The following is a 24,537-nucleotide window of genomic DNA, read 5'->3' on the forward strand; positions in this document are numbered from 1 at the left end:
AGGCACGTGAGGTGGGGAATTGGGCAGGAATTGTTCCCTGGGAGGGTGGGAGGGACTGGGATGGAATTCCCAGAGCGGCTGGGGCTGCCCTGGATCCCTGGCAGTGCCCAAGGCCGGACTGGATGGGGTTTGGAGCAGCCTGGGACGGTGGGAGGTGTCCCTGCCATGGCAGGGGTGGGATGGGACGAGCTTTCATGTCCCTTTCAACCCAAACCGTTCGGAATTCCCTGATCCTGTGATTTCACAGGGACTGGAAAGCCCTGACTCCTCAAGAGCTGCTCCCAAAGCCCGCAGGGGAAGGCAGCTGCTGCCCTTCCTCCGTGCCCGGGATGATTCACCGGGAGCTGGGCTGGGCCCTTCTCTCGGGGCCGCTCCTCAAGCATCACCCGGCAGCTCCCGGCCCGGCCCTCTGCGCTTCTTTGGGGTGCAGGGCTGCAATTCCCTCGCCTTTTCCCCTGGGAATTCCCACTCCGGACTGGGCTGAGCCGTGCCCCACGCCCAGCACCGCAGCAGGGAAGTGCCTGTGCTGGACCCCCATGGAAAACTCCCGGCTGCCGGCACGGCCGCGCCCAGGCCCGGCTCCTCAGGGATCCTCCCGGATCCGCTCCCGGCGCAGCCCGGGCTCTCTCCGGAGCCTGGAACCCTGCCCGAAATTCCCGGCTGGATAACAAAGATCAGGGGCTGCTGGATCTTCCTTGGCCATGAGCTCTTCCCAGAACGGCCCCTCCGGAGAGAGGGGGACAGAGGGACAGAGGGACAGAGGGACAGAGGGGACAGAGGGGACAGCAGGCCGCTCCCTCCCGCAGGAATCCGAGCTGACAAGTGCCAGCCCTGCTGCCCAGCCCCCGGGCCTGGCATTCCCCGAGGAGTCGGTCAAACACTGAAATCCATTCATTGTCCCAGAACAAACCCGCAGCGCTCTCCCCGTCCCGCGGGGACAAAGCCGCCGCCTGTCCCCTCCCGGCACAGCCCCTGGCACCGGGGGGGCTCGGGGGGAGCTTTGGGAGGGAGATCAGGAAGAGCAGGAAAGGCAGAGCTCGGGGAGGGTTTGGGGTGGGAAGGGAGGCTGAGGCTGCGGCCTGAGGTTTGGTCACCAGAGAGTCGAGGAATGGGGCACAAGGATGGGGATGTTTGGGCTGCCCGGGTGGATGGATGGATGGATGATGGATGGATGGATGGATGGATGATGGATGGATGGATGGATGGATGGATGGATGGATGGATGGATGATGGATGGATGATGGATGATGGATGGATGGATGATGGATGGATGGATGGATGGATGGATGGATGGATGGATGGATGGATGATGGATGGATGATGGATGGATGGATGGATGATGGATGATGGATGGATGATGGATAGATGGATGGATGGATGGATGATGGATGATGGATGGATGGATGGATGATGGATGGATGGATGGATGATGGATGGATGATGGATGGATGGATGGATGATGGATGGATGGATGGATGATGGATGATGGATGGATGGATGGATGATGGATGGATGGATGGATGATGGATGGATGGATGGATGGATGGATGGATGGATGGATGATGGATGATGGATGATGGATGATGGATGGATGGATGATGGATGATGGATGGATGGATGATGGATGGATGATGAATGGATGGATGGAGGGATGGATGATGGATGGATGGATGGATGGATGGATGATGGATGGATGATGGATGGATGGATGGATGGATGGATGATGGATGGATGATGGATGGATGGATGATGGATGATGGATGGATGGATGGATGGATGGATGATGGATGGATGGATGATGGATGGATGGATGGATGATGGATGGATGGATGGATGATGGATGATGGATGGATGGATGGATGATGGATGATGGATGGATGATGGATGGATGATGGATGGATGATGGATGATGGATGGATGGATGGATGGATGGATGATGGATGGATGATGGATGATGGATGGATGATGGATGGATGATGGATGGATGATGGATGGAGGGATGGAGGGATGGATGGATGATGGATGGATGGATGGATGGATGGATGATGGATGGATGATGGATGGATGGATGATGGATGATGGATGGATGGATGGATGATGGATGGATGATGGATGATGGATGGATGGATGGATGATGGATGGATGATGGATGGATGATGGATGGATGGATGATGGATGGATGATGGATGGATGATGGATGGATGGATGATGGATGGATGATGGATGGATGATGGATGATGGATGGATGGATGGATGATGGATGGATGATGGATGGATGGATGATGGATGGATGGATGATGGATGGATGATGGATGGATGGATGGATGGATGGATGATGGATGGATGGATGGATGGATGATGGATGGATGGATGGATGGATGATGGATGGACGGATGGATAGATGGATGGATGATGGATGATGGATGGATGGATGGATGATGGATGGATGATGGATGGATGGATGATGGATGGATGATGGACGGATGGATGGATGGATGATGGATGGATGATGGATGGATGATGGATGGATGGATAGATGGATGGATGATGGATGATGGATGGATGGATGATGGATGGATGATGGATGGATGGATGATGGATGGATGATGGACGGATGGATGGATGGATGGATGATGGATGATGGATGGATGGATGATGGATGGATGGATGGATGGATGATGGATGATGGATGGATGATGGATGGATGGATGATGGATGGATGATGGATGGATGGAGGGATGGATGATGGATGGATGGATGGATGGATGGATGGATGGATGATGGATGGATGATGGATGGATGATGGATGATGGATGGATGGATGGATGATGGATGATGGATGGATGGATGGATGGATGATGGATGGATGGATGATGGATGGATGGATGGATGATGGATGGATGGATGGATGATGGATGATGGATGGATGGATGGATGATGGATGATGGATGGATGATGGATGGATGATGGATGGATGATGGATGATGGATGGATGGATGGATGGATGGATGATGGATGGATGATGGATGATGGATGGATGATGGATGGATGATGGATGGATGATGGATGGAGGGATGGAGGGATGGATGGATGATGGATGGATGGATGGATGGATGGATGATGGATGGATGATGGATGGATGGATGATGGATGATGGATGGATGGATGGATGGATGGATGGATGATGGATGGATGGATGATGGATGGATGGATGGATGATGGATGGATGGATGGATGATGGATGATGGATGGATGGATGGATGGATGGATGATGGATGGATGATGGATGATGGATGGATGATGGATGGATGATGGATGGATGATGGATGGAGGGATGGAGGGATGGATGGATGATGGATGGATGGATGGATGGATGGATGATGGATGGATGATGGATGGATGGATGATGGATGATGGATGGATGGATGGATGATGGATGGATGATGGATGATGGATGGATGGATGGATGATGGATGGATGATGGATGGATGATGGATGGATGGATGATGGATGGATGATGGATGGATGATGGATGATGGATGGATGGATGGATGATGGATGGATGATGGATGGATGGATGATGGATGGATGGATGATGGATGGATGATGGATGGATGATGGATGGATGGATGGATGGATGGATGGATGGATGATGGATGGATGGATGGATGGAAGCAGCCCCAGCCCCATCAGTGCTGCCTTTGGGTGAGCCATGGGATCACAATCCCCCAAAGGAGAGACCCCAAAGAGCCCCGCAGCTCCCGGGAGCAGTGCTGAGCTGGGGCCACTCCTAGTGAGAGTCTTTCTGCTTAAAAGCTCTCCAAATCCCAGGGGCAGCTTGTTTTGACATTTGATTTTGACATTTGATTAGCCGCAGAGAACAGCTCGAGAGTGCTGGAGTGGCTGAGGGAGGGAGCGGGGCCGGGCGCTCGGGCCGCTCCCGGCAGCGGCCCCGGGCAGGGGCGGTGGGCACGGCTCCAGGCCGAGATAAGTGGGCTGCCGGGAGAGGCGAAGGCGAGGAGAGGAAGTGGTGAGTGAAGTCAGCTGAAAACAGTTTCTTTTGCTGGCTCTGACTCATAAATTTCATTAATACCTCAGCAGCAGCCTCCCCCCAGCCCCGCGCGCCGCCGGAGCGGGATCCAGGATGAAAGCCCCCCCACGCCCAGGACCTGTCCCCATCTCCTGGTGGCCTCCGCGGGTCCACGAGCGTGTTCCCCGCGGGGGTGGGAGCCGCTGCCGGGCCGGGAGAGGCTTTGGGATCATCCCACAGCCCTCCCGCAGGCAGGAGCTCCCAGGGGTTTGTTTTCTCTCTCTGCCCAGACCTACAAGGAGCGGTGTCAGGCCGGTGGTGACACTGCGGGGCTGTTTTGCTTTCCCTCGCTATCATCGCTATCAAGTAGGAGTTAACAGCTCTTGTTTATACAATGCCTATCTGGCCAGGGGCTGATTTAATACCTCCCACTTCTTTTAAGTGCAAATAGACTCTAATGTGTGTATTAGGCTACTTGAGCGGCTGTTCTGCTGAAATACTCGCTTTCCAAATAACTTATCTGCAGTTAATGCCGGCCAGAGGAGAAGAGCAAACTTCTTAAGAATTTAGCAATAAGAAAAAGAAAACAATCCCTTTAATATCCTCCCCCCTTCGCCCGGGCGAAGCCTTTGGCCGCTGGGGTTTCACAGGCGGGATCCTGGGATGTTTCACGGGTCACAGCCCTGAGCCGGCTCCTCCAGAGCATCCCAAAGCCGAGCCCGGGCGCTCGGGGGATGCGGGGCTGCCGTGATCCCAGCCTGGAGTGGGTACCGGCTCCTCCAGAGCATCCCAAACCTGAGCCCGGGCGCTCGGGGGATGCGGAGCTGCCGTGATCCCACCCTGGAGTGGGTACCAGCCCCTCCAGGGCATCCCAAACCTGAGCCCGGGCGCTCGGGGGATGCGGAGCTGCCGTGATCCCACCCTGGAGTGGGTACCGGCCCCTCCGGCCCCTCCAGAGCATCCCAAAGCCGAGCCCGAGCACTTTGGCGATGCGGCGCCGCCGTGATCCCGGCCCCGCCTGGGTACCGGCCCCTCCCGTGGCCACCGGCGGGCTGGGAGCAGTAGCCACGCAGCTCAGGCAGCGTCTGCAGCCACGCTTGGCAGGAGAGCCAGAGAGAAACCTCATCCCTGAGCGAAACTGCGGAGTTTCTGCTGAGTCACAGCCATCAGGGAATGGGGAGAGCAATTACAGCCGAAAACTGGGAAGGCATCCCAAACAAATTGGTTATAATTAACAAGTAGAAGAATAACACCAGTAATACCATTAGCAGGCCCAAAAGCCATTTGCAATATAATATCTGTAATTAGACAGCGCTCAGCAGCAGCCGGGGCTGAGCTGTTTGCCCCGGGAGGGGAGGGCAGGTGAGCCCGAGGGATCGGGGCTGGGATCCGGGGGTGGCGGGCACGGGACAGCACCCGGGAACATCCAGGAACATCCAGGAGTATCCAGGAGCACTCGGGAACACCCAGGAATATCCGGGAACATCCAGAAACACCCAGGAACACCTGGGAACACCCGAGAGCACCCAGGAAAATCCAGGAGCATCCGGGAACATCCAGGAACATCCAGGAGCACTCGGGAACACCCAGGAGCACCCAGGACTATCCAGGAGTATCCAGGAACACCTGGGAACACCAGGGAGCACTCAGGAATATCCAGGAACACCCGGGAACATCCAGGAACATCCAGGAACACCTGGGAACATCCAGGAGCACTCGGGAACACCCAGGAGCACCCAGGAGCACCCAGGAACATCCAGAAACACCCAGGAGCGTCCAGGAACACTTGGGAACACCCAGGAGCATCCAGAAACATCCAGGAGTATCCAGCAACACCCAGGAACACCCAGGAGCACCCAGGAACATCCAGGAGCACTCGGGAACATCCAGAAACACCCAGGAACACCTGGGAACACCCGGGAGCACCCAGGAATATCCAGGAACACTCGGGAACACCCAGGAACATCCATAAGCATCCCAGAGTGACCTGGCTCCAGCCACGGGGCAGGAGGGGGATGTCCATGGGATTGAATGTCCTGGGCCATTCCCACCCCTGGCAGTGTCCAAGGCCAGGTTTCCCTGCCCATGGCAGAGGTGCCACTGCATCAGCTGGGAGCTCCCTTCCAGCCCAACCTGGAGCTGCTGGGGCTGGACCCAACCCAGGATCCTCCTTCCCGCTGTCCCAACTGCCCGGCCAGAACAATTCCAGCTCTTTGGAGCCGTCTCTGCTGCCGGGAGGCTCCGGGGGGCTCCCCCTGTCCTCAGCGCCCCCAGCCCAGGGGGACACGCGGTGGGGCTCCCGGAGCCGCCGGGAAACCTCACCGGGCCCGGAAGGGTCTGGAGGGGACGGCAAAGGTCTCATCCAGCCCCTGCACCCTGCAGGGACATCTGCGGTCACACCGGGCTGCTCCAGCCCCATCCCGGTGCTCCTCAGCGCTCCCCGGTTCTCCCTCTGCTCCCCAGTGTGCCCGGTTCTCCCCAGTTCTCCCCGGATCTCCCCGGTTCTCCCCGGTTCTCCCCGGTTCTCCCGGTTCTCCCGATTCTCCCCGGTTCTCCCGGTTCTTCCCGGTTCTCCCCGGTTCTCCAGGCTCTCCCCGGTTCTCCAGGCTCTCCCCGGTTCTCCCGGTTCTCCCGGTGCCCGCGGGTTCCCGTGGCCAGCCCGGCGCAGCCCCGCGGCCGCAGGGCTCGGTGCTGAGCGCTGTCCGGAGCCCAGCGGGGCTGAGCAGAGCTCCCCGCCCGGAGCGGATCCGGCTCCCCGCAGAACCGAATCTCCGGGCTCGCTCATTCCCGGCCGCTCCCCGCCCCGAAATCCCCGCTCGGATAAACCGAGGGGAATCTGGCAGGCAGGGTCCTGCCCTGCGCCGAGATCGTGTCACCTGCAGTGTAAACACACACCTGAGCGGGCTGGCACCGCCCCGGCAGCGATAAAGTCACCTCTGGGGCGGCTCCCGAAGGAGGGGACACGAGGGACACTCGCGGCGTGTGCGGCCTCTGTGTGCGCCCCGCCACCCGCAGCGCCCCGGGGAGCGGCCGGGGGACATTCGGGGTGTCCCCGCGGGGTGGCCGTGAGGGTGTTCAGATCCTTCCAGAAGGCTCTTCCCGAGGGATTCTCCCTCCCTCGTGTCCCACAGCCGCCTCCTGGGGGTTTGGGGGGGCTGTGGACACCCCCGAGGGGGCACCGGGGCCGGGGCTGGTGGCGCACGGGAGCTCCGGGAAGGGGAAGGAAGGGCAGCTCCGCCGGTTCCCCGAAAGGCTGCCGGGGACAGGACAGTGTCACCGAGTGTCACAACACCCCCGGCCAGAAGCTGGGCCCGAGGTTTCCCCTCCGAGGGGAGGGAACAGCTCCCGCTTCCTTTCCCGGCTGTGCCACCTCACAGGGCACCGGGAAGGGGACACACGGGGGCAAAGCCACCCTTGGGGCTGTGACATCCCCGGGGAGGGATCGTCACCCTTGATGTCCCCACGATGTCCCCATGATGTCCCCACGATGTCCCCACTGATGTCCCCATGATGTCCTCACTGGTGTCCCCATGATGTCCCCATGATGTCCCCATGATGTCCCCACTGATGTCCCCATGATGTCCCCACTGATGTCCCCATGATGTCCCCATGATGTCCCCACTGATGTCCCACTGATGTCCAGCTGGGACAGCTTCTCCCACCGAGGCTTTTCCTAAGATCCCTCAGAAAAAGAAAGCCCAACTCGGAAAAAGAAGAAGAAGTTCTGGGAAAAGATCACGGCTTTCTAATTGGGATGTGCAAATATCAATTTAAGCAGACCTTAAATCAATATGAACCAGAACGTTTCCTTTCACCCCTAATCGTTCTTTTGATTCTTTTATTTTTTTTTTTTCCCCAACCAGGTGAGTTTTAATAAGCTAAAATAAAACATCTCCTCTTTCAGTGCAGTCCCAGCATGAGGAATATCAATTAACGAGAGCCATCCTCGGCTGTTGGAGTTCACCACAACAGCGCTGGAGCTGCGGCTCGATGGGAATGGGAAGAAAATTACAACCTTTTCAGGGAAACCATTAAGTAAAAATCAGAATTTGTCCATAAGTACCACGGGGGGAGGGGCACAGCCCAGCTAATGGCTTCTATTTTGAGCAATAAAGTGAATTTTCAGTGCAAAATCGCCGCTTTCTGTTCCTCTCCCCGTGGCCTCACGTCCCCCGAGTCTGGCCCCGGAAAGTCCCTGGGACAGGGAGTCTGGCTCAGTCCCACCACGGGAATCACCCCCTTTCCCACATTTTCCAGCTCAGTGGGAATGGTGAGGACTGGACAGAATCCTTGAATCCTCCCAGTTCCAGCCTGGCCTGGGACATTCCAGGGATCCAGGGGCAGCCACAGCTGCTCTGGGAATTCCATCCCAGCCCCTGCCCACCCTGCCAGGGAACAATTCCTGCCCAAGATCCCATCCAACCTCTGGAGCCATTCCCTGTGTCCTGTCCCTCCATCCCTTGTCCCAAATCTCCAGCTCTCCTGGAGCCCCTTCAGGCCCTGCAAGGGGCTCTGAGGATCCCCATGATCCTTCCCTTCTCCAGGTGAACATTCCCAGCTCTGGAATTGCTCCAGCAGCTCCACATCCCTCGGATGCTGGGATCTCAGTGGGGTCTCACCTGGGGAGGCAGAGAGGGACAATCCCTGCTTTCCTGCCGGGAATGAGCCCGGGATGAGCTGGAAGGGCAGCGTGTCCCATCCCCAGTCCCTCCCCGAGGACAGGAATTCCAGGTGCTGTTCCCTTTGCTTCGGGGTCTCCTGGCAGCGATGGCAGTGTGTGACACCGGGAGCTTGGCCACGTCCCTCCACTCAACCTTGTCCCCCTCGGCGGCAGGAGCGACGGAGGGAGCGCTTCGCAGCAGGAATAAGGCTCAGTTTCACCAGGAATATTTCCAAGCTTGTTCCTTGCCGTTAATTTTCCTTGTTTCCCTGGCACCGGCGCTTCCAGGAGCTGCTCCAGCTCCGAGTGCTTCGGAGAGCTGTGTTCCCACATTGTCCCAGCTCCCAGGAGCTGCCTGCCAGGGGGGCTGTCCCCAACACGGGGGTCCCGGTGGGTCACTCGATGGGCACCCCAGGGGGACTGCAGTGTCCATCCTGATGGATGCTCCAAAGAACATCCAGTGTCCATCCTGATGGATGCTCCAGTGGACACCCAATGTCCATCCCAATGGACACCCCAATGGACACCCAATGTCCATCATGATGGATGCTCCAAAGAACATCCAATGTCCATCCCGATGGATGCTCCAGTGGACACCCAATGTCCATCCCAATGTGTTCCCCAACGGACACCCAATGGACACCCAATGTCCATCCCGATGGATGCTCCAATGGACATCCAATGTTCACCCCAAAGGACACCCCAGTGGACACCCAATGTCCATCCCGATGGGTTTTCCAATGGACACCCAATGTCCATCCCGATGGACACCCCATGTCCATCCTGATGTCCATCCCAATGGGTGCCCCAATGGATCCTCCAACTCCACCCCATGCAGTGCAGGGGATTCACAAAGATCTGCTGCCTCGGCAGAGGAAAATCCAAACTCCAAAGGCCGAGAGGCGGCAGAATGTGGGAATTAGGAAGAGCTGGGAATGGCGGAGGAGGCGGGAAGGGCGCGGGGGTGACTCCGCTCCGTGTTTATCCGCACCGCGTTTTGCGGCGCTCCGGCCGCGCCCCACGTGGGGCAGAGGCGTGGCCTGGCGGCGGCAGCCAATCAGCAGCGCCGGGCGCTGACAGCGCTCGTCACGTCAACAACCGGAACGCGCCCAATTAGCGGCGGGCGGGGGGGGGGACCGGGGCACCCCCATCCCGCAGCCCGGGGGTCAGCGGGGCGCTCGCACCCCCGCGCCGGGGAACCAGGAGCGGGGCGGCGTTTCGGGGCGTTTCGCCCAACTGTTTGTTATTTAAACGGCGGCGCTTGGTTCTGCTCGAGAAAGCGGCGAGGCTTGGCGTTGGCGCAGAGATCGCGGCGGTGCCGCGGCCCGCCCGGCTCGGCGGTGACAGATTGTTTGAGCTGGAGGAAGCGCCGGCCCGGGCTAATTACGCCGCCATGGCGGGCGGGCGGCGGGCGGGGGCTGCGCGCCGGCGGCCCCGCGTGGCTTTGATTGACAGCGCCGCTCCCGCCGGCCAATAGCGTTGGAGCGGCGGTCCGCTCCGCGCTGTGATTGGCGGAGCGCCGGTGAGCGGCGCGCGGCCCCACGTGGGGCGGAGGCTCCGTCTGACGCGCGGGCCAGCGGCCATTTTGTGCGCTGGGCCGGGCCCGACCCGCCCGTGGGGCCGCGGCCGCCCGGGCCCCGCTCCTCTCGGGCCGCCGGCACCGGGGCCGCTCCCGCTCCGGTGGGGCGGGCGCGGGGTGTTCCCCGAGGGCGCAGCCGGGTGTCCCCGGGGCGCGGCGGGAGGCTCTGACGTTAACGCCATTACCCGTGTTCCTCGTTAAACCCCCTCGGGCGTGAGGGGAGGCGCGCAGGGGGAGCAGCGCGGCCCTCACCACACATCAAAGGGGCCGCGCGGCCGCCGGGGGAGGCTGGGCGGCCTTACCGCCGCCCGCCGGTGCGGGGGGCTCGCACCGAGCGCTTTCTCGGCGCGGCGGCCCGCGGAGCGGAGGCGTTCCGCTCTCCACGGCTCCGGTGCGCGCCGCGCAGCCCGAACCGGGCGGCGGGACCGGGGTTACGGCAGCGCCGGGCCCGAGTCACGGCCGGGCCGGGGGGCGCGGGGCGGGGCGGGGCCTGCGCGGGGCGGGGCCCTCGGTGGGCGTGGCCGGCGACCGCCCCTCCATCAGACACAAGCTGCCATTGTGACGTCACGCCGGCGATAGCCAATCGGCGCACCCCGCCGGCGGCCCCACGTGGGCGCGGCGCGCAGCCATTGGCCGGCGGCGGAGAGGCCGCCCGGGTTTTGTCCCCCGCCCGCCGCCCCGCTCCGCCCGGGCGCTGTGGCGGCACCGCGTGCTCGGGCGCCGCTGCCCCGCTCCGCGCCCGCTCCGCGATGGCTCCCGGAGTTACGGCGATCCCGGCTGGACGCAGCTGAACGGCCGCCCCCGGGCGGGGGGACCCGCTCGCACCTCGCATGTCCGCGGCGCCCGGGAAGTCGGATGTGTACGGCCTTCCTCCCCCTCCTCCTCTCCTCCATGGCCGTCGTGCTCCGGCGTTAGTTCCTGGCTTTGCTTCCCCTTCTCCCGGCCGCAGGAATACCGCGGGACCCTCCTCCCGCCGCCGCGTTGTTGTTGTTGCCGCTGTGGCTTTTTGATCTATTTTATTTTTATTTTTTATTCGGGTTGTGGGGAGGGGGGGGTGATTTTTTTTCTCTTTTTTTTTCTTGATTTTTTTTTTTTCTTCTTTTTTTTTTTTTTTTTCCGCCAGCGAGTGCCGGAAGGAGCGGGGGGGGGGGGGGTGAGGAAGCGGAGGCCCGCGGAGCGCGGCGGCCGGGGGGGGGGTCGGCACCTGGCCCCGGCGCTGCGGGGCTGGGCTCGGCTCCGCGGGCGCCTCCCCGGCGGTGCGGGGCCGGGAGCGGGGGGGGGAGCGAGAACGTGCGGGGGGGAACCGGCCGGGCCCGCTCCTCACACCCCCCCCCCCCGCAACCCCCTCCGCCCTCCCTCCTCCGCCCCCCGCACGGACTTTCCTCTCGTCCCTTTGTTCAGTTCTCGGCCTCTCCGGGAGCGCTCCGAGGCCGGCGGGCAGCAGCGGCAGCTCCGCACGTCGCGATCGCCGTAGCGAGGCTCGGCGCGGCTGCTTCCAGTGACCGCGCCCCAGCCCGGCCATGTACCCCCAGGGCCGCCACCCGGTGAGTGCCGGTACCCCCCCGGTAACCCCGCAGCTCCCCTGCCCTCCCTCCGCCCGCCCCGCCCCGCTCCCGGTGTGCCCCCCCCCGGTAACCCCCGCGGGCGCTTCCCGCAGGCTCCGCACCAGCCGGGCCAACCGGGCTTCAAATTCACCGTGGCCGAGTCCTGCGACCGGATCAAGGACGAGTTCCAGTTCCTGCAGGCCCAGTACCACAGGTGAGCCCGGAGGGGACCCCCGGGCGCCCCCCCGCCCCGAGCCCCCCCCGCTTCCCGCGGGGTCTCACCGTGCGCTCTCCCCCCCAGCCTCAAAGTGGAGTATGACAAGCTGGCGAACGAGAAGACCGAAATGCAGCGCCATTACGTTATGGTGAGAGACTTTAATCAGATTTCGGATCAGCCTGCAAATGTCATTAGCTTGCGAGCCTGCGGACGGGGGGGACCGGGGGACCCCCCCCCGGCACGGGCGCTGCCTGCCCGGGGACCCCCGGCGCGGGGGGGCGGCGGTGCCCGGCGCTCCGAGCTCCAGACGGCTGGAAGCGCAATCCCAAGTTTCCTGTTAACCCCTTTGAAGCGCTCCTGCGGCCGCCGAGGGGGAGCAGAGACCCCGAGCTCGGGGGGGGGGGGGGGACCCTGGTGCTGCTGGGGGTCCCCCCCTTGCTGCCCCCGAGGCCACCCGGGAGCCATCCCAGCTTTTCCTTCCCGAGGGAAACGGGCACTTTTGTTGGCTGGAAAGGCTCTTTTTTTAAAGCTAAATTTGCATGGCGGGCACCCGGGTGGGCTCGGGGGGGTTCCCGAGGGGCTTGGCAGGATCCAGCCCCCCTTTCCCGGCCTCTCCCGGGGCTCCCCCGCTCCCTGCAGGGGGAACAGATCTCCCCCCCCTCGGTGAGAAGCTGGATTTTTGGCCAGACTCCGGGCTGTACCTGTTCTGCCAGGGCTGAGCAGACGCCTGTCACCCAGCTCTGCACCTCTTTGTTTTTCTAAGTAGCTTAGGAGGAGAAAACAGGAGTCAAAAGGAGTGTCCCCTCGTTAAGTGCCTGCCAGTTAAACCCATAAACATCTGCTTATTATAAGGTGTAATTTCCTTGGCTACCCGTGCTTTAAGCCCAGTTTTTGCCCAGGATGCTTTTTGGTAATGACCTTATGCAAATACCTCCTGCGAATTGAATTCAAATCCTCCTTGGTTCTCGTCTTTAATTGAATTTATTTCTTTTTTTTTTTTTTTTTTTTTTCCTCTTTCTTCCCCCTCCTTCCCCAGTACTACGAAATGTCGTACGGTTTGAATATTGAAATGCACAAACAGGTGAGTAATTTCGAGGGGGGAAGTTGTGATTGATTGATCTCCTGTTGCCCTTTTCCTCCACCTGAGGTAAAATCGGCCCTGATTGCACTAAATAGGGAATAAGTGCTGGAGGCAGGGATGTGGCTCCAGGTGGGATCCCGTGGCCCGGCTGTTAAATTGGCAGCCGCGGCTCCACGGCGCTGGCTGGGCTTATTTTGTCGATATTCACCAGGAATTTGGGTTTTTAGGCAGGGTGTTTATGCAGAGAGGTGAGAACAGCCTCTCCTCCCGTGCTGGGGAGGTCAATACCTGGAATAGCGCGTTCCCAAGGCTTGGAAAACACCGATAGGGGCTGCGCCGGCCTCCGCTGGTGTTGTGGGTACAACAGGGCTGTTTGTAAGGTCATCCCCTGCTCCCGGCCCTGCCGGAGCGTGAGAGCGAGCAGGGAATTATCTCCAGAGCTCCCCGTGTGTGTTGCTCAACGTCACCGGGCTGTCTTTGCATCTGGGAAGTGAAGCAATGTTTTGGGGCTGGCTGCTCGGGGTTTTGTCGGTTTGGGTTTTGTTTTCTCCCTCCCTTCCAGTCTCCTCTAATGTGTAACTTGCCCGAAGGAAAAAAAATAGAGAAGGCCCCAGCAGAATGTGGTGTGCTACCTTGATAAGATTATCGGTAAAGAGCCTAAAGGCTGCGCACATGATGGTAAAACTTAAAGGAATAAAGTTATTACTGAGATTAGACCCGATTATTTGTGCTGCTGCTGCTTACTGGTTTTAGAAGGAGTTCTAATTAAGAACTTAAGGCAGATAGAAGTTGACATCAACTTCTGGGCTGGCAAATCAGCCCCATTCAACTCCAGAGTGCTTTGGTTTAATAGCGGCATCGCCCTCCTCGCCGGGCGCTGATGAGATGCAAAGCAGGAACGCGCCTCTCTTCTTCCCTCCGGAGTCACGGGGCAGCCAAAATAATTCCTGCTTAGTCTTCAGTTTGTTATAAATATCTGCTTCCCGCTCGGGGCCCGGCTGTCCTGCGGCGGGGCACCCCGAGCCCGGGCAGCGCGGCCGGCTCGGGGCTGGGGAACGGCCCGGGCTTCGGGATTGTGATGGGGAACGGCACGGGGTTCGGGATTGTGGTGATGGGGAACAGCCTGGGGTTCGGGATTGTGATGGGGAACGGCCTGGGGTTCGGGATTGTGGTGATGGGGAACATCTCGGGATTTGGGATTGTGGTGATGGGGAACGGCCCGGGGTTCGGGATTGTGGTGGGGAACAGCCTGGCGTTCGGGATTGTGATGATTTAGAACAACCCAGGGTTTGGGGTTGTGGCGATGGAGAACGGCCTGGGATTCAGGATTGTGATGGAGAACGGCCTGGGATTGTGGGGTAGGCCTGGGAATGGCCCAGGATTCAGGATTGTGGCGATGGAGAACAGCCTGGGATTCGGGATTGTGGTGATGGGGAACGGCCCGGGATTGTGGGGTTGTGATGGAGAACGGCCTGGGATTCAGGATCGTGATGGAGAACGGCCTGGGATTGTGGGGTAGGCCTGGGAATGGCCCAGGATTTAGGATTGTGGCGATGGAGAATGGCCTGGGATTTGGGATTATGGTTCTGGGCCCTGGAATGGCCCAGGATTCGGGATTGTGATGGAGAATTGCCCGGGATTTGGGATTGCAGTGATGGAGAATGGCCTGGGATTGTGGGGTGGGCCTGGAATGGCCCAGGATTTGGGATTATGGTACTGGAGAACGACCTGGAATTCGGGATGGCAGGGTAGGCCCGGGAACAGCCCAGAATTTGGGACTGTGGGGTAGGCCCTGGAACAGCCTGGGATTTGGGATTGTGGTGCTGGGAACAGCTTGAGATTTGGGATTGCAGTGCTCGGGAACGGCCCAGAATTCGGGATTGTGGGGCAGGCCTTGGAACAGCCCAAAGTTTGGGATTGTGGGGCAGCCTCAGGAATGGCCTGGAATTCGGCACTGTGGGGCAGGCCAGGGCGGCCTCCTGTGAGGAGGGGATGGGTTTGGGGTGGCCAGAGGGACACGGAGCCTGCGGCCACCTCAGCAGCACCTGAGGGACCCTGGAGGGACCCTGGAGGGATGGAGCTCGGGCTCCTGGGGCAGAGGGGCTCCTCTCCCCAGCCTCTTCCTACCTGGCTGCTGGACGGCTCCGCTCGGTCCTGGGAGATGCTGGAATGACACCCCAGGATGTTGGGTTGATTCGCTCGGTGGAGATGTTGGAATTGTGCTCTGGGATGTTGGGTTGATGCTCTTGGAGATGCTGGAATGACATCCCAGGATGTTGGGTTGATTCCTTTGGTGGAGATGTTGGGATGACACCCTGGGATGTTGCGTTGATGCCTTTGGTGGAGATGTTGGAATGGTGCTCTGGGATGTTGGGTTGATTCCCTCACTGGAGATGTTGGAATTGTGCTCTGGGATGTTGGGTTGATGCTCTTGGAGATGCTGGAATTGTGCTCTGGGATGTTGGGTTGATTCCTTTGGTGGGAGATGCTGGAATCCTGCTCCAGGATGTTGGGTTGATTCCTTTGGTGGAGATGTTGGAATGGCACCCTGGGATGTTGGGTTGATGCTCACAGTGGAGATGTTGGAATTGTGCTCTGGGATGTTGGGTTGATTCTCTCAGAGATGCTGGAGTTGTGCTCTGGGATGTTGGGTTGATTCTCTCAGAGATGCTGGAGTTGTGCCCTGGGATGTTGGGTTGATTCCCTTGGTGGGAGATGTTGGAATCCTGCTCTGGGATGTTGGGTTGATTCCTTTGGTGGAGATGCTGGAATGGTGCTCTGGGATGTTGGGTTGATTCCCTTGGTGGGAGATGTTGGAATCCTGCTCTGGGATGTTGGGTTGATTCCTTTGGTGGAGATGCTGGAATTGTGCTCTGGGATGTTGGATTGATTCCTTCGCTGGAGATGCTGGAATTGTGCCCTGGGATGTTGGGTTGATTCCCTTGGTGGGAGATGTTGGAATCCTGCTCCGGGATGTTGGGTTGATTCCTTTGGTGGAGATGTTGGAATGGCACCCTGGGATGTTGGGTCGATTCCCTCGCTGGGAGGTTCTGTTCCCAGGACACGCCGAGTGTTTTCCCGCCGGTCCCGGGTGCATCCCGAGGTTCGGCAGCGCGGGATGAGCCCCGGGAGGTGCGGGCAGAGCATCTCCATCCTCCGCGGGGGGCTCGGGGGTGGCCGAGGAGCCTCAGAACTGCCGGTCCCTGCCCGTGCCGGCCTTTCCCGGCCCCGGCAGCCCGGGAGGCGAGCTGTGCGAGCTCCCAGCAGCATCCCGTGCCTGGCCGGGCCCTTCCCGGCGGTGACATCTGCTGCGTGCCCGCTGGAGCCCGGGGAAGCCGGAGCCGGCTCCTTCTTTTAATTGACAGCAGCGCGGAGCAAACAAAGCCAGCCCGGCTGCGCTTCCAGGCGAAAATGGGGCGAGCGGGGAGGGTTTTTGGGGAGGGTTTCCCCCCTTTTGGGGCCGCAGCATCCCCTGAAAGGCATCCCTGGCGCAGCATCCCCCCGGCAGGCATCCCGCAAGGCATCCCGCTAATTGCGGCGTGGTCCTGCCGGCATCTGGCTGAGGGTGGCTGGTCCTGAACAAACAAGTTTATCAGCTGACCTGTTTAGCGGTTGACTTGTGTTTATCTGCACACAATCAAGTAGACTGAAGTGCTTGAATTATTCATGCAGTGTCCTGCCCTCCAGACTTGACTGCTTGTGATTACATCTGCTCCAGACAAACATTGATGGATACTTCATCTTTAAGCAAAGGGGGATTGTCTGTCTGTGGGCTTATATAACAGATTATCTCTTCCACGCTGAATATTAAGTGTGTGCATATGTGGCTGCGTGTGGGGTTGGGTTTTTTTTTTTTGGGGGGGTTTGCGGTGGGGTTTTTTTTTGGCCTTCCCTTCCCCCCCCCCGCCTTTCTTCTCGTTTTGTTTCTCGTTAGGAAAAAAATGGAGTTTCATAAACAACTCCATATGCAAAGGAATATTTAGGAGGTGATTCCCCAGTCGGTTGCGGTGAATCGTTCCTTACATCAGTCTTCCTGCTGAACTCCATTCCTTCCTAAACCCGACTCCAATCAGGAATTTATTTTTTTTTTCTTTTGAAACACCGGCAAAACTTTTTTTTTTTTCCTTTTTTTTTCTTTTTTTTTTTTTTTTTTGTTCGGCTTAATTGATTTTTCCAAAAGAAACTTCTCTTCCCCCCCCCGTGGGCCACGCAATTGTTTCTGTGCAGATCTCCGTGGATAATCGCCGAGGGCAATAAACCATTCCAAAAGGAAAACTCATTTTGCTTGGGGAAACGGGACACCTCGCAGGACAGAACCTTTGTGCTGCCTTTGATTCCTTGTTATGGCTGAGAACGCTCCAGAGAAGCGCTTCTTGTTTTCCTGCCTTGTGCTTGGAACCAAACCTCAACCCCCCAGCACTTCCCGGGGAAGAGAGGCAGCTTTTTGTCTGTGCCTTTCTGGAATATTCCAGGAGCACAATATCCTTTCTGTCGCGCTCGTTAGCAAGGAGTGCCAGGTAATAATTTGCTAAATACTTCACAAGCCGAGTGATTTGTGCGCCGCGCTCTCAGCCCTCCCGAGGCAGAGGGGAATTCTCTCTCGGATCTTGGCTTTTGGGGGGCTCCTGGCTGAGTTTTGGGGGGGTCCGGGCGAGCTTTACCCCGTTGCCGGTGGTAATTCCCTAATGAGGGGTTGTGTCCTGCCCCTCCACACCCCCGCCCTGAATTTAATTCTCATCAGCCAGGCTCTCCACTTTGCTAATAACGATAGCAGCCACAAATAGCTTTCAACATGCCATTGACAGCCCGCTTGGAGAGAGCACTTGAAATAGTGGTAGACAGCTGAAAGTACCCATAATTGTGCGCCCGAGTGAGAACCACACTGCTCAAGGGCCTGATTTTCATGTGCTTAAAGAGACAATATCCTGGTTTCAACAAATGCTGCTGGTGCTTCACGCCTCGTGTGATTTACTCCTCCTCCTGTGCTGGGGAGGAGGGTTTGGGGGATCTGGGGGCTGTGGGGTGCTCCTCCTGTGCCGGAGAGGATCTGGGGGCTGTGGGGTGCTCCTCCTGTGCCGGAGAGGATCTGGGGGGCTGTGGGGTGCTCCTCCTGTGCATGGAGGAGGGTTTGGGGGATCTGGGGGCTGTGGGGTGCTCCTCCTGTGCTGGGGAGGAGGGTTTGGGGGATCTGGGGGCTGTGGGGTGCTCCTCCTGTGCCGGAGAGGATCTGGGGGGCTGTGGGGTGCTCCTCCTGTGCATGGAGGAGGGTTTGGGGGATCTGGGGGCTGTGGGGTGCTCCTCCTGTGCTGGGGAGGAGGGTTTGGGGGATCTGGGGGCTGTGGGGTGCTCCTCCTGTGCCGGAGAGGATCTGGGGGGCTGTGGGGTGCTCCTCCTGTGCATGGAGGAGGGTTTGGGGGATCTGGGGGCTGTGGGGTGCTCCTCCTGTGCTGGGGAGGATGTGGGGGCTGTGGGGTGCTCCTTCTGTGCCGGAGAGGATCTGGGGGGCTGTGGGGTGCTCCTCCTGTTCCAGGGAGGAGGGTTTGGGGGATCTGGGGGCTGTGGGGTGCTCCTCCTGTGGTGCCAGTGCTCCTGCAGCCCCGTTTGCAGGGTTCAGGGGTGCCCTGTGTGTGTGAGTGTAGGGATGGAGTTGTTCTTTCCCAGGGAACGGTGGCGTTCCCGAGGCTGCCGGAGCTCCGGGAGCGCTGGACAAGGCTGGGGTTGGTGGTGAGGTGTCTGTGCAGGGCCCTGGGTAATCCCTGGTGCTCCACCTCTGGAGGTTCCTGGATTGGAGGAGGTGGAGATGGTGGGTTTGGGGTTTTCCAGGAGGAGGGAGGGCAGCGTTCTGCGCCTTCCCCCCCCCCCCGTCCTCGTGAGCCCAGGAGCGAGGGCAGGCTGGGCTGGGGCTGCTGTGGCCCAAAATCTGTTCTGGGGCTCCAGCTGCCATGGCCTGCTGAGCTTCCCTTCCCCACAGAGAACGTTTTCCATCTGGGGACACATGGAGGGGTGTGTGGTGTGCGTTTTGGGGTGTTCTCTGCAGGTTCGGGGTTGCTGTTTGGGGTTGTTTTTTGGGCTGTCCTGTGCAGGGTTTTTGGGATGCTGAGCAATGCCCAGGAGGGGTCTGTGTCCTGTCCTGCGCCACGGGGGCTCTGCCTGGGGGTGTCACCCCGGGCTGGGACATCCCTGCAGCCCCCTTAGCCTCGGGCCCATCCAAACCCAGACATTTTGCCAGGAGGAGCGTCCCCATCCGCCCTGGGTGTCCCCCTCACCCCCAGAGCTCTGCCCTCCCAGATTTTGGGTCAGTTCTGAGCCTCTCCCATGACTGACACGTGGTGGGGGTGTTTCTAACCCCCCTCTGCCCCATCCAGCTGTGGGACGGGAGGTGTGGGGCACCGTGGCTGTTGAGCAGCGCGGAGCCGGCGCCGCTCGGGGCCGGGAGCAGCTCGCGGTGTCCCCGAGTGCTCGGGATGCTGCTGCTGCCGGCTCTGGCCATTTTGAGAGCAGGTGACAGGAGCCTGAGCCGGGGCCAGGCGGTGCCGGTGTTGATTTATCACCGGTGCAGATGTTTTCTCTGGTTTCGCTGAAACCCCACGCCGGGAGCTTCTGAGCAGGCTCTTGGCAGGGCCGCGGAGCGAGGGGGGGAATTCATCGGGATTTCAGCTTCTCCCGACCCCTTGCCCTTTTTAACGAGCGGGACTATCCCGGGATTGGCTCCTGGCGTGGTCGGGAGCCTCTCCCCGTGCCCGTCTCCGGGCGTTTCTGGTCCAGGGAAGATGCAGGGCAGCGGAAGGGGATGCGGAGCTGGGATTGCCATGGCAACCCGCGGTGGGAACGGAGCTTTCCTTGGCAGGAGCAGCTCGGGGGCTCTGGGCGAGGTGATGAACGAGCCCTGTGAAGGGGAAGGTGTTGGGCACGGAGCTCTCCCCCATTCCCGGTGCTCCCCTTGAAGTTTTGATGGGGACGACCAGAGTTGAACGTGCCAGGGAATGGGAGAAGGGAAAGCGAGGAAATATTTAAAAGAGGATTAAATCTCGTGTTCACGGCTGTTAATGTAATATTTGGGACATCCAATATCCCCGTGCTCGCCGGATCCCGCGTGGGAAGTCTGAGTGGAGCGGGGAGTTTGGTTCACGTCTGGCTTGGAAGTTTTGTGTTGAAGGGTGGAAGCATCACGTGTGCTCCTGGGCAGGGAAAACGCAGCTCCTTCCCTTCCTGCCCCCTGGAATCCGCTTTTCCCGGGATGCAGCCCAGGGGGGCAGGTGCTGGCAGTGCCGTTTTCCCCTCGGACGTGGATGGGATTTGTTCTGGAAGCCGGGAGCTGCCGGGGCCGGGCTCCCGGAGCATCGCCGCATCCCGGCTCCGATGGCTGGAGCTGCAGGAATAAATCTTTAATGGAGCCGCAGCTAAATATAATCTGATCAAAGCTGCGGTGCCAAAGAGCCTGGAAGGAGCTTTTCCTGCGGCTGGGCACGGAGGTGGCCCCGGGGCTGCGCTGGGATTCAGCAGCCGGAGCTGTTGTGTGAGCGTTGGGTGCTGAAAGGCTGGTGCTGGCCAGAGCCTGCTGCTGGGGACAGGGCTCCCAAGAGCCAGGTGTCCTGACAGGGACACAGAGCCAGGTGTCCTGATAGGGACACAGGGCTCCTGAGAGCCAGGTGTCCTGACAGGGACAGCAGCAGCGGCTTCCCGCCGCCCGGGGCCGGGAAAGGCGGGATACCGGCAGGGAATCCTTCCTGGGGGGCTGCCGGGACACTGGTGTCCGTCACTGCCCCGTTCCTGGAAGAGGCCAAAGCCAGGCTGGAGCAGCCTGGGCTCCTGGAAAGGTGCAGGGAGTGGAACTGGACGAGCTTTGAAGTCCTTTCCAACCCAACCATTCCAGGATTCCGTGGTGCCCCGGCTGCCCGCTGGATCCGCGCATCCTCACGCTCGGGGCCGCGATGATCCCGGTGGCTTGGCCGTGGCCGGGGTACCTGAGTCCAAGCCGTGGTCACTTCCCGCCGTCCCTGCCTTGGCACGGTGTGCCAGCACGTTCCCGGCCTCTGGAATTGCTAAGAAAAGCATCAGGTGTAACCCAATCACCGGGAGTGCTGCTGGAGACGAGGATAGCCGGGAATGTTCCATGGGCTTTGCAGCTCCGTGGGGAGCCCCTGGAGCAGGAGCCGGAGCTCTGGGGGGCTCCAGGCAGGCCAGGGCAGGATTTTCCCGGTGTCTCCTGGGCTCAGGGGCCTTCGGGATTTTTCCTCCAGATCAGGATCTTTGGGGTTTCTGAGAGCAGGTGGAGCCGAGGGCTCCTTTGGCTTGGCTGGGATTCCAGGGTGCTGCCGGACGTGTCCTGGAGCTGTGGGAGCAGGAGCGCAGGATCTGGGGAGCACAGCGGGGTTTGGGGCAGGATTTGGGGCAGGATTTGGGGAGCACAGCGGGGTTTGGGGCAGGATCTGGGCAGCACAGCGGGGTTTGGGGCAGGATTTGGGGCAGGATCTGGGGAGCACAGCGGGGTTTGGGGCAGGATCTGGGGAGCACAGCGGGGTTTGGGGCAGGATTTGGGGAGCAGAGTGGGGTTTGGGGCAGGATTTGGGGAGCACAGCGGGGTTTGGGGCAGGATTTGGGGAGCACAGCGGGGTTTGGGGCAGGATTTGGGGCAGGATTTGGGGAGCACAGTGGGGTTTGGGGCAGGATTTGGGGAGCACAGCAGGGTTTGGGGTAGGATTTGGGGAGCACAGCGGGGTTTGGGGCAGGATTTGGGGAGCAGAGTGGAGTTTGGGGCAGGATTTGGAGAGCACAGCGGGGTTTGGGGCAGGATTTGGGGAACACAGCGGGGTTTGGGGCAGGATTTGGGGATCACAGCGGGGTTTGGGGCAGGATTTGGGGAGCAGAGTGGGGTTTGGGGTAGGATTTGGGGAGCACAGCAGGATTTGGGGCAGGATTTGGGGAACACAGCAGGATTTGGGGCAGGGGGTGGCCGTGGCTCTCCGGGGAAGGAGGCTCCTTGCCAGCAGGAGGCCGGAGCTCTCGCGGTTAATCGCTTGTGTTATTGATAACGAGCTGCTGGGGCTGGCGGAAGGAATTTCGGGGCGTTTGATTCCGTGCCAGCACTCGGCTCCGGCCATTGTTGTGGCGCTGGATCCTCGCGGCCGCTTGGCCGTGTTTGACTTGGAGCTGGAGCTGTTTTCACAGCTGCCTTGGCCAGGAGCAGCCGGAGTTAACCCCTGGGAGCCGGGACACGGCTGCTCCTGCTGGGAACATCCCTGGGAGCCGGGACACGGCTGTCCTGGTGGGAGCATCCCTGGAATGGGACACGGCTGTCCTGGTGGGAACATCCCTGGATTGGGACACGGCTGTCCTGGTGGGAACATCCCTGGAATGGGACAGGGCCATCCCACCAGGAGATCCCTGGATTGGGACACAGCCATCCCACCAAGAGATCCCTGGACTGGGACAGGGCCATCCCACCAGGAGATCCCTGGATTGGGACAGGGCCATCCCACCAGGAGATCCCTGGAAGCTCCCACAGAGCCAATTCCAGGGAAGAGCACCAGGTGTAACCCAATCACCGGGAGTGCTGCTGGAGACGAGGATGGCCGGGAATGTTCCATGGGCTTTGCAGCTCTGTGGGGAGCCCCTGGAGCAGGAGCCGGAGCTCTGGGGGGCTCCAGGCAGGCCAGGGCAGGATTTTCCCGGTGTCTCCTGGGCTGAGGGGCCTTTGGGATTGGATTGGAGGCTGTTGCTGGTTGGGGATGTGAGGCTGGCGAAGGGAATGCCGCCCGGGGGGAGGGAGCAGAGCAGGGCCCTGGTGGGGACACCCTGTGCAGGGCAGGCGGATTTGGGAGAAACCAAATCCCCACCACAGCCCTGGGAACGGAGGGGGATGGAGAGGGGGATGGAGAGGGTCTCCAAACTCTGGATTTCCTGGGATCCAGCCCCTCCAGGGAGCAGCAGCTGCTCTGGGATGGCTCTGGCTGTGTTTCCTCCAAGCCCAGGCTGGTGTGGCAGGGCCAGGGCCGCTCCAGGACGCTGATCCCGTGGTGGGAAGAGGGAAAACAGGGATGTGTCCCTGGGATGGAGAGCCTGGGGGGCTCTGCTGGGAGCTGCTGCTGCTTCCATGGACAGGGAGAGAGGGACAGGAGGGGATTTTGGGAAGGGACAGGGAGAAGATGCACAGGAGGAGATTTTGGGAAGGGACAGGGAGAGAGAATGAAGATGGGATTTTGGGAAGGGACAGAGGGAGGGGATTTTGGGAAGGGAGAGGGGACAGGGAGGGCATTTTGGGAAAGGACAGGGAGGAGATTTTGGGAAGGAACAGGGAGAAGATGCACAGGAGATTTTGGGAAGGAATTTTGGGAAGGGACAGGGAGAGAGAATGAAGAGGGGGTTTTGGGAAGGGACAGGGAGGGGAGGCACAGGAGGGGATTTTGGGAAGGGAGAGGGGACAGGAGGGGATTTTGGGAAGGGACAGAGGGAGGGGATTTTGGGAGGGGACAGGGGACGCTGTACTGCTGCCGGGAAGCCTCGTGGGAGGTTGCCGGGTGCTGACTGTTGCTTTTCCTTCTTCCCTTTTTTCAGACAGAAATTGCTAAAAGACTGAACACGATTTTAGCCCAGATCATGCCTTTTCTGTCACAAGAGGTAAGGATTTCTCCACGCCCTGCTCGAGGGGTGCAGCTTCTCCCAGGGGTTTCCATTCCCCCACAGGCACTGCTGGGTCCCTGGGGGGGAGAAATGGGATTTTAATCCTGCCTGGAAAACCCTTGGGATGGGCAGAGCAAGGGCTCTGCTCAGCACTGAGCCCCCCAAAAAAGGCTGTGAGCGGCTTCCCCTTCTCCCCGAGGAGCTGGGAGCTGCCCCCAGGCTGCTGCACCCAAAAAAGGATGAAAAAATGGGGGAAAACCGGGCAAAATAGGGCCCAAAAGTGGGGGGACCTGCCTGGGGGGCTCCTGGGCTGCGGCTGACGCGGCCCCCGTGTCCCCACAGCACCAACAGCAGGTGGCCCAGGCTGTTGAGCGTGCCAAGCAAGTGACAATGACGGAGTTGAATGCTATCATCGGGGTACGTGGACTTCCCAATCTGCCTCTCACCGTGTGTATTCCCCTTTTATTCCTATCATTTACCATGTCCAGAGGCAGCCCTGCGCTCAGGAGGGCAGGCAGGGCGGCTCCCAGTGCTCGGCCATCCCAAAAACACCAAAACTCCCCAATCCAACAGCTCCTGGCTGTCCTAAAAATCCCAAAACTCCCCAATCCCACAGCTCCTGGCTGTCCTAAAACTGCCCCAATCCCTCAGGTTCTGGCTGTCCTAAAACTGTCCAAATCCCACAGCTCCTGGTTGTCCCAAAACCGCCCCAATCCCACAGCTCCTGGCTGTCCCCAAAACACCAAAACTGCCCCAATCCCACAGCTCCTGGCTGTTCCCAAAAACACCCCAAAACTGCCCAAATC

At 59.9% G+C, this 24,537-nt stretch overlaps 1 protein-coding gene across 21 annotated transcripts in view; it reads left to right on the top strand.

The window, feature by feature from the left end:
* Positions 1-10,827: 10,827 nt before the first annotated feature.
* Positions 10,828-24,537, top strand: part of TLE3 (TLE family member 3, transcriptional corepressor) — a 31,613-nt gene continuing 17,903 nt past the window's right edge. For 4 of the 21 annotated variants that reach the window (XM_086849788.1, XM_086849790.1, XM_086849793.1 and 1 more), the window contains exons 1-7: positions 10,901-11,179; positions 11,671-11,813; positions 11,927-12,027; positions 12,115-12,178; positions 13,067-13,111; positions 23,666-23,728; positions 24,074-24,178. In XM_086849788.1, the coding sequence (XP_086705914.1) occupies positions 11,790-11,813; positions 11,927-12,027; positions 12,115-12,178; positions 13,067-13,111; positions 23,666-23,728; positions 24,074-24,178 (402 nt within the window). In that variant the 5' untranslated portion in view covers positions 10,901-11,179; positions 11,671-11,789. Of the gene's footprint in view, positions 11,180-11,670; positions 11,814-11,926; positions 12,028-12,114; positions 12,179-13,066; positions 13,112-23,665; positions 23,729-24,073; positions 24,179-24,537 lie in introns of all 21 variants that reach the window. The other 17 variants (XM_086849799.1, XM_086849805.1, XM_086849791.1 and 14 more) reach the window with 14 other exon arrangements.

The sequence above is a fragment of the Cyanistes caeruleus genome, chromosome 13 (genome assembly GCF_971803275.1).
Source record: "Cyanistes caeruleus chromosome 13, bCyaCae1.hap1.1, whole genome shotgun sequence".
NCBI lineage: Eukaryota > Metazoa > Chordata > Aves > Passeriformes > Paridae > Cyanistes > Cyanistes caeruleus.